At 45.7% G+C, this 24,908-nt stretch overlaps 1 protein-coding gene and 1 long non-coding RNA gene across 3 annotated transcripts; one reads left to right on the top strand and one right to left on the bottom strand.

Annotated features, from left to right (window-relative positions):
* Positions 1 to 5,272: 5,272 nt before the first annotated feature.
* Positions 5,273 to 12,998, top strand: LOC309530457 (sialidase-3-like). Its single transcript, XM_082219442.1, has 3 exons — positions 5,273 to 5,410; positions 10,325 to 10,536; positions 11,713 to 12,998. The coding sequence occupies exons 2-3, from the start codon at positions 10,330 to 10,332 to the stop codon at positions 12,793 to 12,795; spliced, it is 1,290 nt and encodes a 429-aa protein (XP_082075568.1). The 5' UTR covers positions 5,273 to 5,410; positions 10,325 to 10,329; the 3' UTR covers positions 12,796 to 12,998.
* A 1,701-nt stretch (positions 12,999 to 14,699) lies between these two features.
* LOC309530636 lies at positions 14,700 to 21,832 on the bottom strand. 2 transcript variants are annotated; one of them, XR_014218795.1, is made up of 3 exons: positions 21,720 to 21,832; positions 17,122 to 17,245; positions 14,700 to 15,684 (listed from the first exon to the last, which is right to left on the bottom strand). It is a non-coding gene; the product is annotated as an uncharacterized lncRNA (long non-coding RNA). The 2 variants fall into 2 exon arrangements; XR_014218796.1 differs by having other exon boundaries at positions 14,700 to 17,245.
* Positions 21,833 to 24,908: the final 3,076 nt, after the last annotated feature.

The raw sequence follows: 24,908 nt of genomic DNA on the forward strand, positions 1-24,908 counted from the left end.
GAACTGCATTGTTCAGAATCGGCTCATTGCCGCCTTTGCTGCCTTCCACTTCCGTACACGAAAGGAGGAACTTTTCAAAGTTCAAAAACGGATGGGCAATGCCATACCCTCTGGGGTTTTTGGCACCGGAACAGGCACGCTTCATTTTTGCCTGAGCTCTTGCACATGCGCGAAAGCGTGTGGACGCCTGTAATTTTGGGAAAGATCAGAGTCACCCCAAAAGCAAGGCAGTGCTTGTTCCGATGTGCTTGTGGGGGGTTCCTAAATATGCAGAAATGTATATGTTATAGGTTTTTTTAAAAAAAACACCATAATAAGCCCTTGAGCTTCCAGGTTCTGTGGGGTGTTAAAGGCCCAGAGAGACAGGAGATCTAGAGCAGGTCATCTCATTGTCTCTCCTGGTCTGCCCCGCAGAGGACCTTAAGGTCCATGAATAACCATAGTTTAGAGGTCCAGGGCCCTAAGGAAGTCAGACTATCCTCCACCAGGGCCAGGGCCTTCTCAGTGATGGCTCCAACCTGGTAGAATGCTCTGTCCCAGGAGACCAGGGCCCTGCAGGATTTAACCTCCTTCTGCAGGGCCTGTAAGACAGAGCTATTCCACCTGGCTTTCAATTTGAACTTAGCCTGATCTTTTATTCCCCTTCCTCCCCTCCCCTCCCCTTTTTATGAAGATTCCCCGCTCTGGGATCCCACGGCTAATTCTCGCCTGGTCTCCTCACTGGCCCAATTAGGACTAATTTAGCCAGCTAGCCCTGCTGATCATCTAATGTTTATTGGATGGCTTTCCCCCCTAAATTGATTTTTGAATTCTGAATTTATTATTCATGTTTTATACTGTATTTTATGCTGGTTTTTTGTTGCATCAATTAAGTGTTTTAAATTTGTTGTTAGCCGCCCTGAGCCTGGTTTTCTGAACCGGGAAGGGAAGGGGTATAAATAAAAAAAATATTATTATTTATTATAGAGAAGGGACTTCTGGTTTCGCAGCAACTGACAAAGCCAGGAGTTTCAGCATCTTCTGTTAGCTTTGGGGTGGGGGCACCATGTGCTGTTCCCCAACTACGCTGAAACCCTGAGTTTAGGGACTTCCCCTCACTTCTGCCCAAGAAGGGTGCAGAAAGTGAAGAAATTGGATGGATGCCTAAAGAATGGAGTCCAAGTCCGTACTTCAGGGAGATGATGAATGAGGGTGGTTGCCTCATTGCAAAACAAACCAAAATTACAGCCAGCACGACTGTGCAAAATAGAGATGTCTTGAGCCTGTTAGGACGGATGCATAAAATGTCCACAACAGCTCTCTGTCTCACACACAAATTTCCGTGCCTTCTAAAGAAAGGAGCTGCTTTTGAAATAAGTCCCAGATGTGTGTTTTGGGGTTATTTGAGTATCCTGTTCCCTGACTCCTGCAAGTCACTCAGTTTGGGCCCAGTGGTTCATTTTCCTGTGGCAACGAGATGGTGGCCTTTCATGGCTTTCTGATTTGTCTTGATCAACAGTGCTAGAAAACAGGAATTATTATTATTATTATTATTATTATTAGCATCACAGTCGTACCTTGGATCTCAAACGCCTTGCGAGTCGAACATTTTGGCTTCTGAACGCCGTAAACCCAGAAGTGAGTGTTTCGGTTTGCGGACGTTCTTTGGAACCCGAATGTCCGACATGGCTTCCGATTGGATGTAGGAGCTTCTTGCAGCCAATCAGAAGCCGAATGTTTTGGAAGTCAACTGGACTTCCGGAACAGATTCTGTTCAACTTCTGAGGTACCACTGTATTATTATTAATTATTATTATTATTATTATTACCACCACCATCATTTTACTGATATTTACATTTACTTACCTACAGTATTTTTTATATATATATACATTTTTATTGGGGGGGTTTACATATCATTTCCAACATTCATTTAACATAACTTCTTATCTTATACAATATTTTAGACGTCCGTCTAACCACCTCTGACGATTTTCCGTTCTTTATCACTTCTTCTGCATTTCTTAATTTCTCTATTACTCTTAATTACCATTAACTGATAATTCTCTTCATGGTTTGGACCCCCAGATTGGCTTACGGAGATCTGTAGTTAACACAGATCCCGTCTTCAGGCTTGCATTCTGAAAGGCATGACACACAAGGAAAAGAGGGTGGGAATGGAGGAGGAATGAAAAAGAGCAAACTCTAGCACCAGTTCTTAAAGTTACATATCACATGTGCCGGCCTACAGGTTAGCTGGCACCGTGTGGGCAAAAGGCTTGTGGCTTGTGAGTTCTGTCCCTCTTGTTTGTGGCCTTGGAGCAGAAGGGGGGATAGCGTGATCCTACTCAATTCTGCTTAGTGTAGCAACATCTTGTATTGCATGCTGTTCCTGCCTCTGGCTTTACATGGCACTGTATGAAGTCCTGGCACACGTCCTGGCGATAACTTCGGATAACTGCTCTGCCCATGCTCCACCTCAGATCTCTACCGCTTCCTGTTGCAGTTCATCTCCTTAAAAAAACACAACGCTACTTCCCGTATCTGGAAATCTAGCTCATCAGGGGAGATAGCCTGTACTAAACCTCATTCTTTGGCCCACGTAGGACCAGTCTGGATAGTTGGCCTTGGTGAAGACTGGACGTTTTCATCCCCAAAAAGTTTTTGATTTGAGTTTCTACTGAAATGAGGCTGCATTTTAATGTTGTATTTTAAGGTTGTTTTTAACTTGTATTTTAATCAGTTGTTTTATACCTGGTGTTAGGCGCCCTAGCCCGGTCTTGGCTGGGGAGGGCGGGGTATAAATAAAATTTATTATTATTATTATTATTATTATTATTATTATTATTATTATTATTATTATTAATTTATTATTATTATTACATGAAGGGATAGGCAGATCAGATCAGACGACTTCTGATTTCCATCCGTTTTGCCTTATATGTTTATTCAAGAGTTCAGTTCTGCTTCTGTACTGATGTGCAGTTTTTTGTTGTTGTTTTTTAAATCTTTATGAAAAGGCTTATTTCAGTGTGCATTAAAACATGTACTTTTAAATATATTTTATGCTAAAATAGATTTACATACACATACATATACAAACAAGAAATAGACAATAACTGCATTGCAAAAAGTCAGAGAAGTATATGTAACCCGATATTTACTGCTGAATTGGAACAAACACAGACATTGGCAGGTTTTCCCAGGGAAAGAGATGGAACAAAATGAAAAGCTCTCAGAACTCTGCCTAAAAATCGTGGGGCAACTGGAAGTGTGAATGACCCCTGAATCTCTCAGTTCAGGGAAGGAAAGTATGCCTAGTTTGATAAAAGAATTGCATGCTTTATTATAGGAATGAAGGTGGAGACACAAAGATCGATGCCTGCTTTTCATTCTCAGCAGGTAAGAGATACAAAGATGTCTCCTCTCTCAAAGGATGAAGAAGTAGTAAAGAATGAGCTCAGAAAGCCTAAGAGCAGGGGTAGGCAAACTTTTTCAGCAGGGGGCCGGTCCACTGTCCCTCAGACCTTGTGGGGGGCCGGACTATATTTTGAGGGGAAAAATATGAACGAATTCCTATGCCCCACAAATAACCCAGAGATGCAGTTTAAATAAAAAGACACATTCTACTCATGTAAAAACACTAGGCAGGCCCCACAAATAACCCAGAGATGCAGTTTAAATAAAAAGACACATTCTACTCATGTAAAAACACTAGGCAGGCCCCACAAATAACCCAGAGATGCAGTTTAAATAAAAGAGTCCAGACGTCTCCCCACTTACATGGGGGTTACGTTCCCAGGTACCAGTGCCGGATTTACATCTAAGCTAAACAAGGTATAGCTTAGCTCTCCACTCTCTTGGGGACCCCCAAAAAATTAAAAGGAAAAAACCTGGATGTACATTTCCAAAATAGAAGATAAAAAAATAAAACCTACATACAGCAACAGTGTTTTGTTTTGTTTTGTTTTAGTTACACATAGGTAGCCGTGTTGGTCTGCCATAGTCAAAATAAAAAAATTCCTTCCTGTAGCACCTTAAAGACCTTAAAGTGTTGGTCTTTAAGGTGCTACAGGAAGGAATTTTTTTGTTTTGTTTTGTTTTGTTTTGTTTTGTGTAGGCTCCTGTGATGTAAGTCATGGGCCCTGCCTGCTAGCCTGCTCCCTAAAATATCCCTGGTTTGCTCCTTTCTATATATAGGGTCCCTACATTCTGCATGGACTGGTTACAAGGCAACATGTGCAAATGGCTTGAGATACCTATGAGGTCCATAAATTACCATATAGCCTATATTCAACACCAAAAACAGCGACCATTTGTTGTTGACAAAGGACAGCTGGACATATAAAGAGCCCCATTACCTTCAGTAGCTGAGGGCCTCATCAAACCTAAATCCAACCCTGATTCTGAGCTACATAATAGTTTGTGTGGGTGGGTTTATTTGTTCCTTTATAAATGGAAAAAAAATAAAGAAATAAGAAACAAGATTGAGCAAGATCCCGGAAGGAAAAGCTATGTGCAGCGCCAGCGCAGGCGTGGAACACGAGGACAGCATAAATATTGTCGTGGTTAAAACGAATTCTTCTACTTATTTGGGAAGAGAAAAGACCATGCTAGTTGAAGGAGCACATTTGGATGAAGCAAAATGGCCGATTCCCTTGCCGCCTACCATGGTAAGAATAATTTTTTAAAATGTCATATACAGTGGTATCTTGGGTTAAGATTTTAATTCGTTCCGGAGGTCCGTTCTTAACCTGAAACTGCTCTTAACCTGAAGCACCACTTTAGCTAATGGGGCCTCCTGCTGCCGCCGGAGCATGATTTCTGTTCTCATCCTGAAGCAAAGTTCTTAACCCGAGGTACTATTTCTGGGTTAGCGGAGTCTGTAACCTGAAGCGTCTGTAACCCGAGGTACCACTGTACAGTATACTCTTTGCTTCCGCGTAGCTTTGTTTGGAGCAATAAATCTATTTATTCTTTTGATGCATGAGCATCAAATAATCATTGGAAGCGTTACTTGTGCCTAGTATTATCTCTCTAAAAAACAACAACAGTGCCTTTGCTAACAGCTTGATGTACATAAACTGAGCAGGAGCTAAAGTAATGTTAGGCTATTGTCAACGGGAGGGGGGTGGAAGTGGCAAAGGCAAAGGCAGCAAAGGCCCGCGAGCGTTTCACACGGGCAAACCTTCCCACGGGTCTGCGCTCTGAATGGCGCAGGAGGGAGGATGCTGTGGGATGTCTCTCTGGGATGCTGAGGGATGCTCAGTGGGCGTGGCTAAAGGAGGGGCGGTGCTTTGCTTCGGAGGAGGAGGAGGAAATCCTGATCTCGCCTTGCGCCCTATCCAGGGAGCTGATCCTGCGCACCGATCCTCTCCCGGCGCCGTTGCTTGTATCCCTTTCACCTGCGCTGCTGGGAAGCCGTTGCACGGTGAGTGATGCAGCAAGGACGTTGCAGGAAAATCCCAGGGAGAGAAAACCAATAATTATCCCCCCCCAAAGAAATAAATAAAGGGGAAGCTCTATGAAAGGATGGGGGGGGCAGTGTGGTGCATTTAAAGGAGTAAAATATAAACTAGGGAATATATCTCTCTTATGGGGGTGGATATAAACCCCCCCGTCTCCCGCAGCCCCAGTTATTTTTGCAGAAGTTTGCCCAGGGAGGAAGATCGATTTCAGTCCCCTGGAAGAGACCTTCTCGCATCTGGATTTTTTTTTGGGGGGGGGGAGGAGGGAAGGATGAGTGCTGGAAATCCAAAGAGAGTCGTGTTTTTGTCCCCCCCCTCCCCGTTTCCTGCAAAAAAAGGATGTGATGCAATTAGGAACGCTGCAAAATGTGCAATGCATTTTTTTTTAAAGGAAAAAGGCATTCCTCTCGCCGCTTTTCGGAGAAAGGGGCTTACGGTAATTCGGAGAAAGCGCTTGAGGATTTCAGCAACCGAGGTTTCTGTTTTCAAAACGTTTCTGCCAGTGACGGGAGGGGAGTGATGGAAACCCAGTCCTTTAATCAGAAGAAGCGGCTTCTGCCTAGAGCCAAAGCGGTAGAGATTTAGGACAAGGATCTCCCCACATCTTAAATGATAATAATAATAATAATAATAGCAGCTGGTGAGCTTGCAACTTGGATAAAGCATTGCCCAAACTTGCTGTTTTGTCTCCTGGGAGAAATCTTGCAAGGGTTTGATTCCTGGAAATGTTCCTTACCATGAAAATAATGAGCAGGGATACCATTTTAACTGGGGAAGTAGGAGCGCCGTATGTCAAACTTCAGGCTTTGTCTATCATAGAATCATAGAGTTGGAAGAGACCACAAGGGCCATCGAGTCCAACCCCCTGCCAAGCAGGAAACACCATCAGAGCACTCCTGACATATGGTTGTCAAGCCTCTGCTTAAAGACCTCCAAAGTAGGAAACTCCACCACACTCCTTGGCAGCAAATTCCACTGTCAAACCGCTCTTACTGTCAGGAAGTTCTTCCTAATGTTTAGGTGGAATCTTCTTTCTTGTAGTTTGGATCCATTGCTCCGTGTCCGCTTCTCTGGAGCAGCAGAAAACAACCTTTCTCCCTCCTCTATGTGACATCCTTTTATATATTTGAACATGGCTATCATATCACCCCTTAACCTCCTCTTCTCCAGGCTAAACATGCCCAGCTCCCTTAGCCGTTCCTCATAAGGCATCGTTTCCAGGCCTTTGACCATTTTGGTTGCCCTCCTCTGGACACGTTCCAGTTTGTCAGTGTCCTTCTTGAATTGTGGTGCCCAGAACTGGACACAGTACTCCAGGTGAGGTCTGACCAGAGCAGAATACAGTGGCACTATTACTTCCCTTGATCTAGATGCTATACTTCTATTGATGCAGCCCAGAATTGCATTGGCTTTTTTAGCTGCCGCGTCACACTGTTGGCTCATGTCAAGTTTGTGGTCAACCAAGACTCCTAGATCCTTTTCACATGTACTGCTCTCAAGCCAGGTGTCACCCATCTTGTATTTGTGCCTCTCATTTTTTTTTAATTTTTTTTTTTGCCCAAGTGCAATACTTTACATTTCTCCCTGTTAAAGTTCATCTTGTTTGTTTTGGCCCAGTTCTCTAATCTGTCAAGGTCGTTTTGAAGTGTGATCCTGTCCTCTGGGGTGTTAGCCACCCCTCCCAGTTTGGTGTCATCTGCAAATTTGATCAGGATGCCCTTGAGTCCATCATCCAAGTCGTTGATAAAGATGTTGAATAAGACCGGGCCCAAGACAGAACCCTGTGGCACCCCACTAGTCACTCTTCTCCAGGATGAAGAGGAACCATTGATGAGCACCCTTTGGGTTCGGTCAGTCAGCCAGTTACAAATCCACTGAGTGGTAGCATAGTCAAGACCGCATTTTACCAGCTTCTTTACAAGAATATCATGGGGCACCTTGTCAAATGCCTTGCTGAAATCAAGGTAGGCTACATCCATTGCGTTCCCTTCATCTACCAGGCTTGTAATTCTGTCAAAAAACGAGATCAGGTTAATCTGACATGGCTTATTTTTCAGAAATCCATGCTGACTATTGGTGATCAGAGCATTCCTCTCTAAAGAGAGCTCAACAACTTTCAGGTTTTTCTGGTTTTTACTTTGAAATGTGGCAACCCAGTAGAAAATTAAAAAGTCATTCCCCAGTACCAAGGTACTGATCCTGCCCCAACACCCCCCCTGCACTGTCACGAATTCTCCGCTGCACTTTAGCAGAAATGATCAGAGTTCCAGGTTCTTCAGTGCAGTATATTTATTATGAGCTATATATATATATAGAAATATACTCGAAGTCGAGAGTGGATTTCATGCTCTTTATTCAGCTCATAGTGGTGAGGAGGAATGAAAGTTCCCCCAAAATATCTGCTTTATATACATTATTTACACAATGGGCCCCACGTGATTGGCTAATTCCGGGATTCTCCTGTAGGCCAATCAGGTTGCGGATTCACTTCCATCTGGAGCTGGATTGGGTGGCTCCTGTGGACCAATCAGACTGCTGCATTGTTCTGGGACCAATCAGACTGCTACATTTTGGATCCTATTGTTCTCAGTACATAACATATATATACACACAAATACAGTGGACGCTCGGGTCGCAAATGTGATCCGTGCGGGATGCATGTTCGCAACCTGCAGCGTTCGCAACCCGTGTCTGTGCACGTGCGGGTTGCGATTTGGCGCTTCTGTGCATGCGCGAAACGCGATTTAGCACTTCTGCGCATGCGCGAACGCCAAAACCTGGAAGTAATCCTTTCCAGTACTTCCGGCTTTCGGCGGTCCGTAACCCAAAAAAACACAACCTGAACTATCTGTAACCCGAGGTATGACTGTATGTATATACAATATTCTACAGGCTATAATACACGAGCATTTCATACAGTCAAACAGAATGCCTGGTTGCACCTTAAGGCAAACAGGAAGACCCTTCCTTCCTCCCTCCCTCCCTCCCTCCCTCCCTCCCTCCCTTTCTTTCTTTCTTTCTTTCTTTCTATCTATCTTTCTATCTCTCTCTCTCCACACTCTTCCACACCAGGTTCCCTTTTAAACCTATGACAGCCAATCAACTGACAGCATATTACTGCTGAGTCTTTCTGACTCAGCACTTCCATAGAAAGTGTTTCACCAGCCAGCTCCATCGGCTAGCAAACTCAAGCCTGCAGACTTACTATCTCACACAGCATTCTGTGAATCCCGACACACACAAACAAAAGCTCTTACTTTTTAAGACTCTTCAGGGGCGAAACAGGTGACAAATGCCGGCACCCTGTCTAACTCTTGTGCGCAACACCACCGACACTTCATTTGATCCAACTTATCCTTTGTTGATATCTACAGGAGCCTGGCTAAAGGAACATTTGAAGACTGTATCTTCCTTCTGGACACAATTTGAATGAGTTTTCTGTTTGTGGCTTCTGTAGTAGATCTTGTACATAGCTCTCTCAATTTTTGGATTATTAATATAAGATTTAGAGCGTAGAATGGTTTTTTAGTGTTTTGTGTGCTGCTTATGTGCTGCTTACTTTATACTGGTTACTTTTTAAGAGGCGCAGCTAATTCTATTTAGGATTTATTCTCTCTACCCTGAGGACTATACTGTACTGTGAGCCCTGTGCAAATATTCTGAGAAGCAGAGTCGGGGTGCGTGGGTGGGTTTAAAGATGAAACATTGCTGGTTGAATGGCCCCCTGTCAGGAATTCTTTAACTGTGATTCCTGCTGCTGCCAGTCCGTGTCGACAGTATTGAGCTTAGGTGGAGCAATAGTCTGAGACTCTATAAAGCAGCTTATGCATGTAATGCTTGCAGTTTGGCTAAAGAGGGCTTCCTATAGAGCAGGACAGGGTCAGGTTTAAGGTGCTGGTTTTGACCTTTAAAGCCCTATGTGGTCTAGGACCCACATACCTACGGGCCCGCTGCTCCTGGTATGCCCCGTGGATGACCTTAAGGTCCACAAATAACAACACTTTTGAGGTCCCAAGTTGCAAGGTGGTTAGATTGGTCTCAACTAGGGCCAGGGCCTTTTCAGTACTGGCCCCGACTTGGTAGAACGCTCTGTCACAAGAGACTAGGACCCTGCGGGACTTGACAACTTTCCGCAGGGCCTGCAAGACAGAGCTGTTCCACCTGGCCTTTGGCTTGGACTCAGTCTGGCCCTTATGTTTCCCTCCCCTTATGGTTTTGATGAGGCTGCATTTTAAATTGCATTTTAACCTGTATTCTAAATTGTACCCGCCCCCCTATTATGTTTTTACTGTAATTTTACTGTTGTTAGCTGCCCTGAGCCTGGCTTTGGCTGGGGAGAGTGGGGTATAAATAATTTTTTTTAATAATTATTATTATTATTATTATTTCTGGCGATAACTAGCCTACTGGTCACCTTTGGCGAGCAGGAATCTTTTGCAGGTGACCAAGCTTCAAAGCTTTTGTAAACTGGACGTTATTGTGGTGGGGTGAGGTCTGTTTCACCTGTTTTCTTCCCAGGTTGCCAGTTAGCTACTGGTTGCTCAGTACATGTCGGCAGGCAGATTTGCAACCCGGACTGGTTCCGGCCCGAGGTGTGAAATTTCTCCAGGTCTGAGTCCTGGAGGCAAAATTTCCCTTACAGGGTGCAAATCCAGGATTTGTATACTTATGGGAATCAAGGAAGACAATGGATTTGGGGTTGGACGTAGCTTTTAGTTCCCCCTGGTGAGGAACATGGGCTGGTGGTAGGAGGATCTTTGCACCTGAGCAGGTTTATAAAGGAAGATAGGACCTTTCAGGTGATGCAGCAAACTAACTGGATTCTTCATCTCCCTCTTTTCCTCCTCTCACCTCCCCAAATATTTCTGCATGCCCAGAAAACATGGCCGAGGCTCAGGCTGGCTCTGGGAAGGTGACTCTTTTCAGCCAGAAAAAACGAGGGGGTCTCACCTACCGCATCCCGGCACTGCTTTACCTGCCCTCCGAGTCCACCTTCCTGGCGTTTGCAGAAGAGCGCTCATCCCCCCGAGACGAAGATGCTAAGTTCCTGGTGATGAGGCGAGGGTGGAAGGAAGGAACGTCCGTTCAGGTAACGCCAGGAGCAGAAAGCGTAACGCTGCTATTCTTCATTGCACATTTCTTTACTTTCTTACTATATACAATAAATGTAAGGTTGTCGTCACGCAGCAGTTTATGGGCCTGCCAATAGGCAGCCACACCAACTCCAGCGTGACAGCAGGGTGGCAGGCAGCTCAGGTAAGCTGTTTAAGTGGGTGGGGCTTGGGGCGATGCCAAGCAGCTGGTGATGAGGCAAGGGCGGAAGGAAGGAATGTATGTCAAGCCAAGACCAAAGGTGACCCGGAAACTACAATTAATCCAGAACCCGGCAGCTAGACTGGTGACTGGGGGCGGCCGCCGAGACCACATAACACCGGTCTTGAAAGACCTACATTGCCTCCCAGTATGTTTCCAAGCACAATTCAAAGTATTGCTGCTGACCTTCAAATGGCCTCGGCCCAGTAGACCTGAAGGAGCGTCTCCACCCCCATCATTCTGCCCTCATTGCGAGAAGCAAAGCTACAGGGAACCAGGCAGAGGGCCTTCTCGGTGGTGGCGCCCACCCTGTGGAACACCCTCCCTTCAGATGTGAAGGAAATAAGTAGCTATCCTATCTTTAAAAGACATCTGAAGGCAGCCCTGTTCAGGGAAGCTTTTAATATTTAATGCTGTGCTGTTTTTAACATTTGATTGGGAGCCGCCCAGAGTGGCTGGGGAAACTCAGCCAGATGGGCGGGGTATAAATAATATATTGTTGTTGTTGTTGATGGTCAGGGGTCCCTTTAACTTTTATACATTTTAATCCGCTTACTCACATCTTGTGATCCGCCCTGAGATCTGCAGACGAAAGAAGGTATGCAGATTTAATTAATAATGACGATTCCAGGTCGGATGTGAAGTGTGCAGAGACGTCACCCCGAGAGCAAACCCTTTTGTCCCTTCTCTGTTTCAGAGCCAAGTGGTGTAGTGGTTAAGAGCGGTAGTCTCGTAATCTGGGGAACCGGGTTCGCTTCCCTGCTCCTCCACATGCAGCTGCTGGGTGACCTTGGGCCAGTCACACTTCTCTGAAGTCTCTCAGCCCCACTCACCTCACAGAGTGTTTGTTGTGGGGGAGGAAGGGAAAGGAGAATGTTAGCCGCTTTGAGACTCCGTCGGGTAGTGATAAAGTGGGATATCAAATCCAAACTCCTCTTCTTCTTCTCTCCAGTGGGGTCCTCAGGAGCCCCTGCCGATGGCCACGCTCCCCAAATACCGCACCATGAACCCCTGCCCGGTTCACGAGGAGAAGAGCGGAACCACTTTCCTGTTCTTCATCTGCGTTCTGGACCACGTCACGGCCCGGCGGCAGATTGCGACGGGGAGGAACGCCGCCAAGCTCTGCTACGTCTCCAGCCAAGATGGCGGCCGCACCTGGAGCCGGGCGGTGGACTTAACTAGGCAGATGTTTGGAGGCGAGCGGAGGAAGTGGGCCACCTTTGCTGTCGGGCCGGGCCACGGCGTGCAGCTTGGCTCCGGGCGCCTGGTGGTCCCGGCATACGCCTACCGCACCCGCAAACGTTGCTTTTGCTTCTGCCTGCTCTGCTGCTCGACTCCTCATTGCTTTGCTTTGCTCAGCGACGACGGAGGGCGCAGCTGGGCACGGGGCCGGCTCCTCGAGGACTTGCGAGCCACCGAGTGCCAGGTGGCCGAGATCAACCGCCAGGACGGAAGCCGCTTGTTGTACATCAATGCCCGGCATTCGGGTTGGAGCCGCTGCCGCGCTGAGGCCTTCAGCGCCGATAACGGAGGCCATTTCCAGAAGCCCTTTCTTTGCAAGCAGCTGCCTGAGCCGCCCCACGGGTGCCAGGGCAGTGTGGTGCGTTTCGCCCCGGCACCAAAACCCTCGGATCTGGGCCTAGAGGAAGGCACAGGCGAATCAGCGTCTCTGCTGGGTGTCAATCCCTCCTCAGCCCCTCGCAAGAGGAGCGCCAAGTCATGGCTGGTCTTCTCCCACCCCACAAACAGCCGCAAGCGTTTGGATCTGGGCATCTACCTGAACCCCTCTCCGTTGGAGAAGGGGTGCTGGGCAGCCCCTTGGGTGCTGAACAAAGGGCCCAGCGGGTATTCGGACCTGGCCGTGTGCCAGGAGGAGGGCAAGCCGGTGATGTTTGGGTGCCTGTTTGAATGCGGGGCGGCGACTGCGTGCGAAGAAATTGCCTTTCAGCTTTTCAGCGACGTTGAGCTTCTGAAGAACCTAAGGCCTGGGAATCGTAGAATCGCAGAGCAGTCAGGGACCCCGAGGGCCATCTAGTCCAACCCCCTGCAATGCAGGAATCTCAACTAGACCATCCATGACAGATGGCCGTCCAACCTCTGCTTGAAAACCTCCGAGGAAGGAGAGTCCACCACCCTCTAGAGATGGCACCAGCCAGCGGCACCAACAGCCAGGAATGATGGGAGTTGTAGTTCAGCATCACTGGGGGAACCCAGCCAGATGGGTGGGGTATAAATAAATTATTACAGTGGTGCCTCGCAAGACGAAATTAATCCGTTCCGCGAGTCTCTTCGTCTTGCGGTCTTTTCGTCTTGCGAAGCATGGCTATTAGTGGCTTAGCGGCTTAGCAGCTATTAGCGGCTTAGCAGCTATTAACGGCTTAGCAGCTATTAACGGCTTAGCGGCTATTAACGGCTTAGCGGCTATTAACGGCTTAGCGGCTATGGGGCTTTAAGAAAAAGGAAACAAACTCGCAAGAACTCGCAAGCCCATAGGGAAATTCGTCTTGCGGGACGACTCAAAAAACGGAAAACTCTTTCGTCTAGCGAGTTTTTCGTCTTGCGAGGCATTCGTCTTGCGGGGCACCACTGTATTATTATTATTATTATTATTATTATTATTATTATTATTATTATTTTGGAGTGCCACAGTTAGTCATCCCCTGATCTAAGGGAAGGGTGTTCATGCCTTCAGAGGCCCTTTAACCTTAAAATGACCCAGGTGATTTCTCCATAACTTCATGGGTTGTGCAGATCTTGGGAGATTTTTGGACTCAGTTGGATGAAGAAGCCTTGGAACAGAACAGGCACCACTTCTGAATAGTGTCTTGAATCATAGGACCAGGTGCGCAGCCTGGGAGTCATTTTGGACTCACAGCTGTCCACGGTGGCACAGGTCAGTTCTGTGTCCAGGGCAGCTGTTTAGCAGCTCCACCTGGTACGCAGGCTGAGACCCTCCCTGCCCACAGACTGTCTCACCATAGTGCTCCCTTCTCTGGTTATCTCCCGCTTGGACTACCCGCTCTGGGATCCCACAGCTAATTCTCCCCTGGCCTCCTCGCTGGCCCAAATAGGACTACCGTATTTTTCGCTCTATAAGACGCACCAGACCACAAGCCGCACCTAGTTTTTGGAGGAGGAAAACAAGAAAAAAAATATTCTGAATCCCAGAAGCCAGAACAGCAAGAGGGATCACTGCGCAGTGAAAGCAGCAATCCTTCTTGTTGTTCTGGCTTCTGGGATAGCTGCGCAGCCTGCATTCGCTCCATAAGACACACACACATTTCCCCTTACTTTTTAGGAGGGAAAAAGTGAGTCTTATAGAGCAAAAAATACAGCTAGCCCTGGTGATCACCAAGTGGAGATGAGAACCCTGCCCTAGTCTGACACTTTTAACCACTGTGTCACACTGTCTTAATATTAATTCTATCATATTTTTAAAATATTTTATTTCATCTAATGTTTATTGGATGGATTTCCCCCTAAGTTGATTTTTGAATTCTGAATTTATTGTTATTAACGTTTATACTGTAAATTATGCTGTTTTTTGTTGCATCAATTATGTAAGTGTTTAAAATCTGTTGTTAGCCGCCCTGAGCCCGGTTTTCTGAACCGGGAAGGACGGGGTATAAATAAATTATTACTATTATTATTGTTATTGTTGTTGTTATTTTGCACAAGCTTTTCTTCTGTTGTTCGCTGGTGTGAAAATATATGTAATTTTTTTTAATCTCTCAGAACACAATGAACATGCACATCTCAGCCAGCAACATATATTTCCATGTAAGTTATCTTCCTGTTGTGTTTCCTTTCAGAGTAAGTGAATTCCCAGAATTTCCTGTTTTGCAGCAAAATCCAGCCAAGTTTATGCCTCGTCTGTGACAAAAACCCTATTGTCTAGACGGAAAGCAGTCGTGGGTGTGCATTTGCTGAAACAGAATGTTCAAGATAAATGCATGTTTTAATCATTATTGCCAAACAATGAATTTTCCACCGTACTTTTTCTTACGGTTGGTTACACTATGTGCTACATCTTTGTCTTAAGAACGATAAACAAGCAGAAAGTAGCGTTAGACAGTTGCAAAGCTTTAACTTAGCCTTGTCGAACTTTTCAAAAGTTGCATCATGTGTCCTCTGAACTGTTTCCTTTAAAGAAAATTAAACAGTTACCATCACCTTGCTGCAAGGCAGAAATAAGCAACTTAAAAACATATCAGCTTAAAACAAATCGAAGCCATATTGAATTGTTGGGAGGCGATGATTTCCATGGTGATGTCAAATAAACAGATACAGTGGTACCTGGGTTCTCAAACGCCTTGGTACTCAAACAACATGGAACCCAAACACTGCAAACCCAGAAGTAAGTGTTCTGGTTTGCAAACCTTTTTTGGAAGCCGAACGTGCTGCATTTTGAGTGTTACGCTTCCGATTTGAGTGCCACCCTTCCGTTTTGAGTGTTACACTGAATTCTGTCTGTTTTTTGCTATTTATTTTGCTTTTTTGTTATTGCGGCTCTTTTTTGTTTTTGTGACTGTGTGGAACCCAGTTCAGCAACTGATTGATTGATTGTGTGACCGCAGTACATTGTTTATTGCTTTCATTTTTATGGATCAGTGGTCTCGCTAGATAGTAAAATCCATGTTGAATTGCTGTTTTAGGGATTGTTATTAAAAGTCTGGAACGGATTAATCCCTTTTGCATTACTTTCTATGGGAAAGCGCGCCTTGGTTTTGGAACGCTTTTGGTTTTGGAACGGACTTGCGGAACGGATCCAGTTTGAGAACCAAGGTACCACTGTATTGCAAAACTTGTCTATAACAGGGGCTACTCTTCTTCTGAACAGCTTGCACCCGGAACATCCCTCCCTTCACTGGAGTGATGGATTTCCTTGACCTCCTCTCTGTGCTAGGTTCTCATCACACAGCATCTGGGAATGAAGAGGAAACAAGGCTTTTTCAGAATTGCAACCACCAAGGGCAGTCTCAGAAGAACAAGGCTGCAGATTGTCGAAGTGTCGCCCTGCCTGGTGCCCAAAGCACTGCCCCACACCCCCTGCCCCACACATTGTCCTGAGCCTCCCAAATATTGGGCTATTTCACTGGATTCAAAGTTGGGGAGGTGGAAAGAAGCCATGCAACAATCACAGAGACCTAAGTAGCGTTTGGACTTAATGTCAAGGGGTTTTCTCTCCTCGCAGCTCTTTCCCCCTGCTTTCCTTTCCCCCCAACGCTTAGCGGAAACTGGCCCCCACGCCAGGAAGGCAGCCCTGAATCAATGGGCGGTAAAATGGCAAATTCAATTCAACCTAAACAAGTGGCAATTGATGCACGTCGGAGCAAAATATCTTATCAGCTGGGTAGTGATCAGGTGGGATTGCTATGAGGAATTATAAAAAATATGGAGGAAGCCATTTGTGTCCGCGATGAAAACGTTGCATTGACTGGGTTTGAGCCATTTTGATATGATTTCTGATCAATCCATGCCTCTGCATCTATGTCCCATTTCTCTACACCTGACAGGCATTCTAAATTCTAAATACACAGGCCAGTTGCTTCATCAGGCATCCTGGGTCAGAAAGATAATAGTTAGCTTTTATCTAGTTTAATTTTTAGGTAGATCTTAAGGGCCAGGAAGAGAGTTCACAAGGAGATGGTAAATCCTCTTTCTTGCCATACTTCCTTCCTTTCCGGCCTGTTTATGACCTGAATGCATTCCTTTAGTCCTGTTTTATTTACTTTCAGATTGTGTATGCATGCTCAGAGTAGTCTTTGCAGTTAAAAGAATTTCTTCTGATCTGACTTTGTCCCACGTGGGTTTTTTTTGAAATGCTCAGAGGAAATCTGATTGGTTCTTACGAACACTGTGTAAAAAGTTCTTGTGTGAATAGAACGACCTGGGCCAAGGGGTGGAGAGAGGATTATTATACGCGCTCCTCCCAGAGTCTTGCTGGTGAAGCCTCGTGTGTACAGTGGTACCTCTGGTTACGTACTTAATTCATTCTGGAGGTCCGTTCTTAACCTGAAACTGTTCTTAACCTGAAGCACCACATTAGCTAATGGGGCCTCCCGCTGCTGCTGCGCTGCCGGAGCACGATTTCTGTTCTCATCCTGAAGCAAAGTTCTTAACCCGAGGTACTATTTCTGGGTTAGGGGAGTCTGTAACCTGAAGCGTATGTAACATGAGGTACCACTGTATTCTATTAATCAGAGTCCAATCCTTCCTTGCTTTGGGAACGCCACAGTGGTGAGGGACCACGAACGAGACCTTGGGGTACAATGGACCAAGGTAGGTGTTAACAAGCGTGATGAGACTTTAATGTGCTCACAAACAATAAACAATCAACCCACAAGGAGAACAGCCATACCTATAGTGACGTGGGCAGCCGTGAACACCCAGGTGGATCTCATAAGCCAGGCAGGAGCGACGGCAGAGACCTCTCCAACTGGCACAGGTCCGTGTGTTCAGTGGGATCCCCATCTCCTGTCCAGCTTGGGTATAGGAAGTCACAACAATGAAGGTTAAAAAGCGATGACAAACCTAGACAGCATCTTAAAAAGCAGAGACATCACCTTGCTGACAAAGGTCCGTATATTTCAAGCTATGGTTTTCCCAGTAGTGATGTATGGAAGTGAGAGCTGGACCCTAAAGAAGGCTGATCGCCAAAGAATTGGTGCTTTTGAATTATGGTGCTGGAGGAGACTCTTGAGAGTCCCATGGACTGCAAGAAGATCAAACCGATCCATTCTGAAGGAAATCAGCCCTGAGTGCTCACTGGAAGGACAGATCCTGAAGCTGAGGCTCCAAGACTTTGGCCACCTCATGAGAAGAGAAGACTCCCTGGAAAAGACCCTGATGTTGGGAAAGATGGAGGGCCCAAGGAGAAGGGATGACAGAGGACGAGATGGTTGGACAGTGTTCTCGAAGCTACCAGCATGAGTTTGACCAAACTGCAGGAGGCAGTGGAAGACAGGAGTGCCTGGCATGCTCCCGTCCAGGGGGTCACGAAGAGTCAGACATGACTAAACAACAACAACAAATGGTTGGTAATTCTCCTTCCCTCCCCCTGGACCAGCAAGTTGATTGAAGGGAGTGGGAGCAAAGCATCTACACCTGTGTGCAAATAAATAGAAAAAAACATGTTTTCTATCTTACTCCTAATCCTGTACTCAAAACAAACATGAAAAGTCAGTTGGTCATTGTGGTGTCAGAAGCCTGCAGGCAATAGAAGGAATGATGCGCTCGCCACAATTTATTAAGGTTCTATGAAAAGAGAGTTATTCCAGAGCTGGAAAAGAGGTATCCTGACAGTACTGGGATATCACAGCAGGATCTAGTCCCCTCTCACACATCGAAAGTGGTGAAGAAATTCAGGACAGAACAGCAAATACAGGTACTTGATTGGCCAGAGAATTCCCCAGACGAAGAATTTGTGGGCTATATGCAAAAGATGCCTCCGTTCTGTAGACTGTATGACTATGGAGAAGCTCATTCGGGCGCTGATTCAAGTGTGGTACAGGGATTCAAAAATCAACAGTGACTGTTCGAAACTACCACAGTAGACTCCATGCCAAACCGTGTTCAAATGCTGCTTAAAAATAGCGGAGGTCATATCCGTTACTAATGTACGTATACGTGAGTTTTGTCCAATATACTACATTGCTTGTTTCAATTAATTTGCACAAGGGTGTAGGCATCAGTAGCAGCGGGACAAATGTCCCATTTGTGCAATGAGTGGGCCGGCTCACCATTTATTTCATGTCACCAGCTTTCTACTGAATCGCAACGTATTTCGTGCTTGCTTTTTTACGGAGGTTGTGTTATTGTTGGTTTTGTGTTGTATCGGAATATTTTGTAAACCGAATAAAGAAATAAAGCAGACCCGTCTTCACACAGAGGGGGATTGTTGGTAGATCCTGAGTGCCGGAACTAATGTTGTGTCGCCCCAATTAATTCCTGCGGATTAGCTCACAAAGCCCAGACATGTTTTTCCGTTGCAGCTGCTCTTCCCAGCCAATGTTTTTACAAAGGATGGCTTGTCTGTGTCTCGAATGGTGCCTGCGGTCTAAACCAGTGTGATTCATCTGGGCTTCTATTTGAGAGATTTATCACAGGGGTGTTCTTAGAGTGAACACAACTGAGATCAAGCACGTGTTTAGCTAAGCAATTGAAATTCAGGTCACAAAATTAAAACTGAATTGGCACTTTTAAGCACTTCTCCCCCATAAAATCAGAGTTTTTGTGATAAGGAAAGTGCTGGGAAAATTGCAAAGGAAATTGTGGGATACCATTTGTTTTGATGAAATGCCATCAAACCACCACACACACACACACACACACACACACACACACACACATCACTGGAAACAAATTAGGATAAATGCTCATTAAAGAGACAAGTTTGTCTAAACTCCCCACAAACTGCGCAAACAAATCAGGAAGAATTCTCAGTAAACAGGTCCGGAAGTATAATGATATCAAGGAGAGATTTGGACTAAAATGTTGACGAATTTTCATGAGGATTTAAAAGTAAATAAATCACAGATCGCTGCAGAAATGCAAAGAACTGCATTTAAGTTTGGAAAAGTGAGAAACTGAATATTTTGTTATTTTATTTATTCAACTTACTTATTTTTCCGTCTATAAGATGCCCCCATTTATAAGACGCCCCCTATGTTGGGGGACTCAGATTTAAGAAAATGGGGGGAAGATGTATCCATGTATAAGACGGCCCCTAATTTTTGACATTTTTTAGGGGGGAAACCTAGACTTATACATGGAAAACTACTGTATACACCGCCCTATACCCAGAGGTTTTATTTTATTCGTTTTTTTTATCTCATATTTTGGAAATGTACATCCAGGTTTTTTTCCCTTTAAATTTTTTTGGGGCCCCAAGAGATTGGGGCCCTAAGCTATAGCTTGTTTGGCTTATACATATATCTGGTCCTGATCCTAGCTGACAACATGATCTCTCTGGTCTACAAGATCTCTCTGGTGGTCCCAAGGGTTGAACCTAATACAGGGGTACCTCAGGTTACAGACATTTCAGGTTACAGACTCCGCTAACCCAGAAATAGTACCTCGGGTTAAGAACTTTGCTTCAGGATGAGAACTGAAATCGTGCGGCGGCAGCGGGAGGCCCCATTAGCTAAAGTGGTGCTTCAGGTTAAGAACAGTTTCAGGTTAAGAACAGACCTTCAGAACGAATTAAGTACTTAACCCGAGGTACCACTGTAATAATACCTTTATTGTCAATGTACAACCTGTGTACAATGAAATTAACCAAACCTCCCCCCAAAACACTCAATCTCATTGCACTCTGTGTGCTTGTCTCACAACACACCAACCCCGAAAGTCAGTTGCACTATACAATGGACGCTCGGGTTGTGAACGTGATCCGTGCAGGATGCACGTTCGCAACCTGCAGCGTTCACAACCCGTAGCAGTGCGTCTGCGCACACGCTGTCAGCATCGCCCTTGAGCCAGTGCCACCGACTGGACTCATCCACTTCAGCCCCGACTGGGCTAGGCGAGCTGGGTAGCACTTCCAGAGACCACCTTCTGCACAGGAACAGGTCAAAGTGCTGCGGACTCACAGCTTAGAGTTTTGAGCACCGGATTCACTCCCACAAGAAGACAGTCGTCGCACAGCAGAGTGCAGCAGACTCTAGCAGAGTATATAAACGACTCGGAGAGCAGCTCTGTAGAATATCTTCTTTATTCTATCTACAACTATTATACAACTATATACAGAGCTAAATAGGTCTAAGCATAAATGAATGCTGCACTGCACTGAGTGTCTGCAGCTGCTCTTAGCAGCAACCTTATCTAAACACACAATCTCTCTCTAACACTCTCTCTCTCCGACACACTGAGTGACTGACTCTTTGATGTGGTGCTGGAGCAGAATAAGTAGAGAGCAGAACACGCCTCCTCCTCTCTGGAGAATCGGCAGACTCCTCAGGAGATACTTGGATAGGGGAGGGGTGAAATCTCCTCACACGCGGGTAGCGATTTGGCGCTTCTGCGCATGCGCAACCCCTGAAACCCGGAAGTAACCCATTCGGGTACTTCCAGGTTTCAGCAGGTCCATAACCCGAAAAACGCAACCTGAAGCATCTGTAACCCGAGATATGACTGTATTATTTTCTGTTCAGCAGCCTAACAGCCCACAGGTAGAAACTGTTTTTTAGCCTGTTGGTACAACTGATTATACTTCTCTATCTCCTGCCTGAGGGTGGAAGATTAAAGAGGTGCTGAATTGTCCCTGAGAATTTTCCTCGCTCTCCTAAGCCATTGATCCCTTGCGCTGTCATCTAGCGGGCTATGGAGACAGCCCATAATATCATGTGCCGTGTTCACCGCCCTCTGTCTACATGATAAACCGATCCCGTACCACTGAGCTAAAATAACAGAGGCCCCCAGTGGCAGGGCCCCTTAAAATGCAGGGCAATCAGACCAAACAAAATTCCTATCCCTTCATCAGTCAAAAGAGGACCTTTCAACAAAGACTATTTCTCCCATGACAAGTTGAGATATTTCCCTTTAAGACAGAGATTTCCTTTTGCATCTGGTCACTGGAAGATACCGTATTTTTCGCTCCATAAGACGCACTTTTTTCTTCCTGAAAAGTAAGGGGAAATGTCTGTGCGTCTTATGGAGCGAATGCGTGGTCCCTGGAGCCGAATTGCCCAGGGGCAAAAAGCAGATCATGCTTTAAAAAAGGGGGGGGGGACAAAAACGTGGTTACAAAGCACGGATCCACATGGATTCTCAGGGTTTTTGCATTGGGCTACCCCAAACCTCCCATCAAATCACACGTCTGTGGCCACAGCATGAACCACAAAAATCATACATCCACTGTTTTGTTCAGAATATTTTTTTTTCTTGTTTTCCTCCTCTAAAAACTAGGCGCACCTTATGGTCTGGTGCGTCTTATGGAGCGAAAAATACAGTACTTACCAATGAATCCTAGTAGCGCCAGCAGGAGAAGCAGCTGTGGTCCGAACGCTTTCATGGTTCTGCATCAATCGGGTGCTAATATTTCTGCCGGCTCCCGTCTACCCATCCCAGCTCCCTGGACATTTATCCCTCTGCAAAAAGGTGGACTTTGGGAAACTCGTGCCGCATCGTGACTCAGACGCCAGGATTTAGGAATTAGCTTCGGCATTGTATACAGCCTGACCGTAGGCATGTTTACTCCAAACTCAATTCTGCTGAATTCATTGGTGTGCGCACCCAGGCGGGCAAACAGAGGTCAAGCCATGAAATTTACTAGATGACCCCGGGGCCAGTCACTGCGCCTCAGCTTCACCTCGCAGGGTTGTTGTGAGGATATGAAGAGAGGGAGACCCAGGCCACCTTGAGCTCCTTGGAGCGGTGGGGTATGGAACATAATAATAATAATAATAATAATAATAATAATAATAATATTATTATTAATAATAATAATAATAATAATAATAATAATAATAATATACCCCGCCCATCTGGCTGCGCCTCCCCAGCCACTCTGGGCGGCTTCCATAAAAACCAAAAATACAGTAAAATATCACATGTTAAAAAACTTCCCTGAACAGGGCTGCCTTAAGATGTCTTCTGAATGTCAGGTAGTTGTTTATTGCTTTGACATCCGCTGGAAGGGCGTTCCACAGGGCGGGCGCCACTACCAAGAAGGCCCTCTGCCTGGTTCCCTGTAGCTTTGCTTCTCGCAATGAGGGAACCGCCAGAAGGCCCTCGGCGCTGGACCTCAGCGTCCGGGCAGAACAATGGGGGTGGAGACGCTAATAATAATAATAATAATAATAATAATAATAATAATAATAATTTATACCCTGCCCTCCCTGGCTAGCCAGGCTCAGGGCAGCTACCAACAGTAAAATTTCAGTAAAAACATAATGGGGGGAGGAACCAATTTAAAATACAAGTTAAAATGCAATTTAAAATGCAGCCTCATCAAAACCATAAGGGGAGGGAAACATAAGGGTCAGACTGAGTCTGAACCAAAGGCCAGGCAGAACAGCTCTGTCTTGCAGGCCCTGCGGAAAGATGTCAAGTCCCACAGGGCCCCGGTCTCTTGCGACAGAGCGTTCCACCAAGTTGGGGCCGGTACAGAAAAGGCCCCGGCCCTAGTTGAGACCTTGCGACTTGGACCTCCAAAATGTTGTCGTTTGTGGACCTCCGTGGAGTATACCAGGAGAGGCGGTCCCGTAGGTACGAGGGTCCTAGGCTGCGTGGGGCTTTAAAGGTCAAAACCAGCACCTTGAGCCTGACCCTGTACTCCACCGGGAGCCAGTGCAGTTGGTAAAACACTGGGTGAACATGCGCCCATAGCAGGGACCCCATGAGGAGCCTCGCTGCTGCATTCTGCACCCTCTGGAGTTTCTGGGTCAGCTTCAAGGGCAGCCCTGCGTAGAGCGAATTACAGTAGTCAAGCCTGGAGGTGACCGTCGCATGGATCACAGTGGCCAGATCTGGGAGAGAAAGGTAAGGGACCAACACAAGGAGAGGCCCAGGTTAGCAATGTCTGGTTTTCAACACTGCTGTCTGGGCATGCGTGAGCCCTTATTATATCACAAAGCAGAAATCTAGCAAATCAGCAGAATTGTGCTCTATCCATGCTTTTGTCTCCCCTTTCCATGACCATCCCATGACCGTCCTTGCTGCAAAGTCTGCTTGCCTTGTCATTCCCAGGCTTATTTGATTCATTAGGGTTAATAATAATAATAATAATAATAATAATAATAATAATAATATTCCTTCCTGTAGCACCTTAAAGACCAACTAAGTTAGTTCTTGGTATAAGCTTTCGTGTGCATGCACACTTCTTCAGATGCACACTTCTTCAGTGTGCATGCACACGAAAGCTTATACCAAGAACTAACTTAGTTGGTCTTTAGGGTGCTACAGGAAGGAATTTTTTTATTTTGACTATGGCAGACCAACACGGCTACCCATCTGTAAATAATAATAATAGTTGTTGTTGTTTAGTCGTTTAGTCATGTCCGACTCTTTGTGACCCCATGGACCAGAGCATGCCAGGCACTCCTGTCTTAATAATAATAATAATAATAATAATAATAATAATAATAATAATAATATTTATTTATACCCCGCCCCTCTGGCTGGGTTTCCCCAGCCACTCGGGGCGGCTCCCAACAGATTATTGGGAGTGGCTAAGGAAACCCAGCCAGATGGGGGGTATAAGTATTATTATTATTATTATTATTATTATTATTATTATTATTATTAGGATATTGACTGAGTGGAAGGTGTGCAGAAATCTGGAAATCGGGCCGTATGAGGAACAATTGAAGGAGCTGGGTATGTTTACCCTGGAAAAGAGGAGAGTGATAGGGGATATGATAGCTGTTTTCAAATACAGTGGACTCTCGGGTTATGTTACCTTTGGATAACATAACTTTCGGGTTGCAAATGTAGCAAACCTGGAAGTGTATTCTTCTGGGTTTCACCGCGCACGCATGCGCAGAAGCAGCGCCTCTGCTTATGGAATTTTCAGGGTGCGTACAAACCCCCGGAACAAATTACATTCATATCCAGAGGGTCCACTGAATCTGAAAAATATTATTATTATCAGAAGCAGTCCAACATTTTAGGTAATATTTGTTTATACTCTAAAAGGCAGCCTAGTAATTCTGATGATGAGCAGAGATTTAGGGGGCGGCGGAATCTTTCACACCTCTGAAAAGTCTATGCCCCCCCCCAAATGCACATATAGTGGTACCTCTGGTTACGAACTTAATTCGTTCTGGAGGTCCGTTCTTAACCTGAAACTGTTCTTAACCTGAGGTACCACTTTAGCTAATGGGGCCTCCCACTGCCGGAGCACTATTTTTGTTCTCATCCTGAAGCAAAGTTCTTAACCTGAGGTACTATTTCTGGGTTAGTGGAGTCTGTAACCTGAAGCGTCTATAACCTGAAGCATCTGTAACCCGAGGTACCACTGTATATTCAGCCCAGGCCTACCAAATATGCTCTGCTTGTTCTGCAAGAGCTTCCCACAAGGGGGCATCCTAGGCATTCATGTTCGGATCCCAAGGATAACTGCTTGCAGAGCTCAGGGATTTTTTTTGCTCAGAAATTCAGGGCATCACCATGCTGCCCAAGCCTCCATCATCTGCACACAGGCTT

This window comes from Podarcis vaucheri (genome assembly GCF_965113315.1).
Source record: "Podarcis vaucheri genome assembly, chromosome: 4".
NCBI lineage: Eukaryota > Metazoa > Chordata > Lepidosauria > Squamata > Lacertidae > Podarcis > Podarcis vaucheri.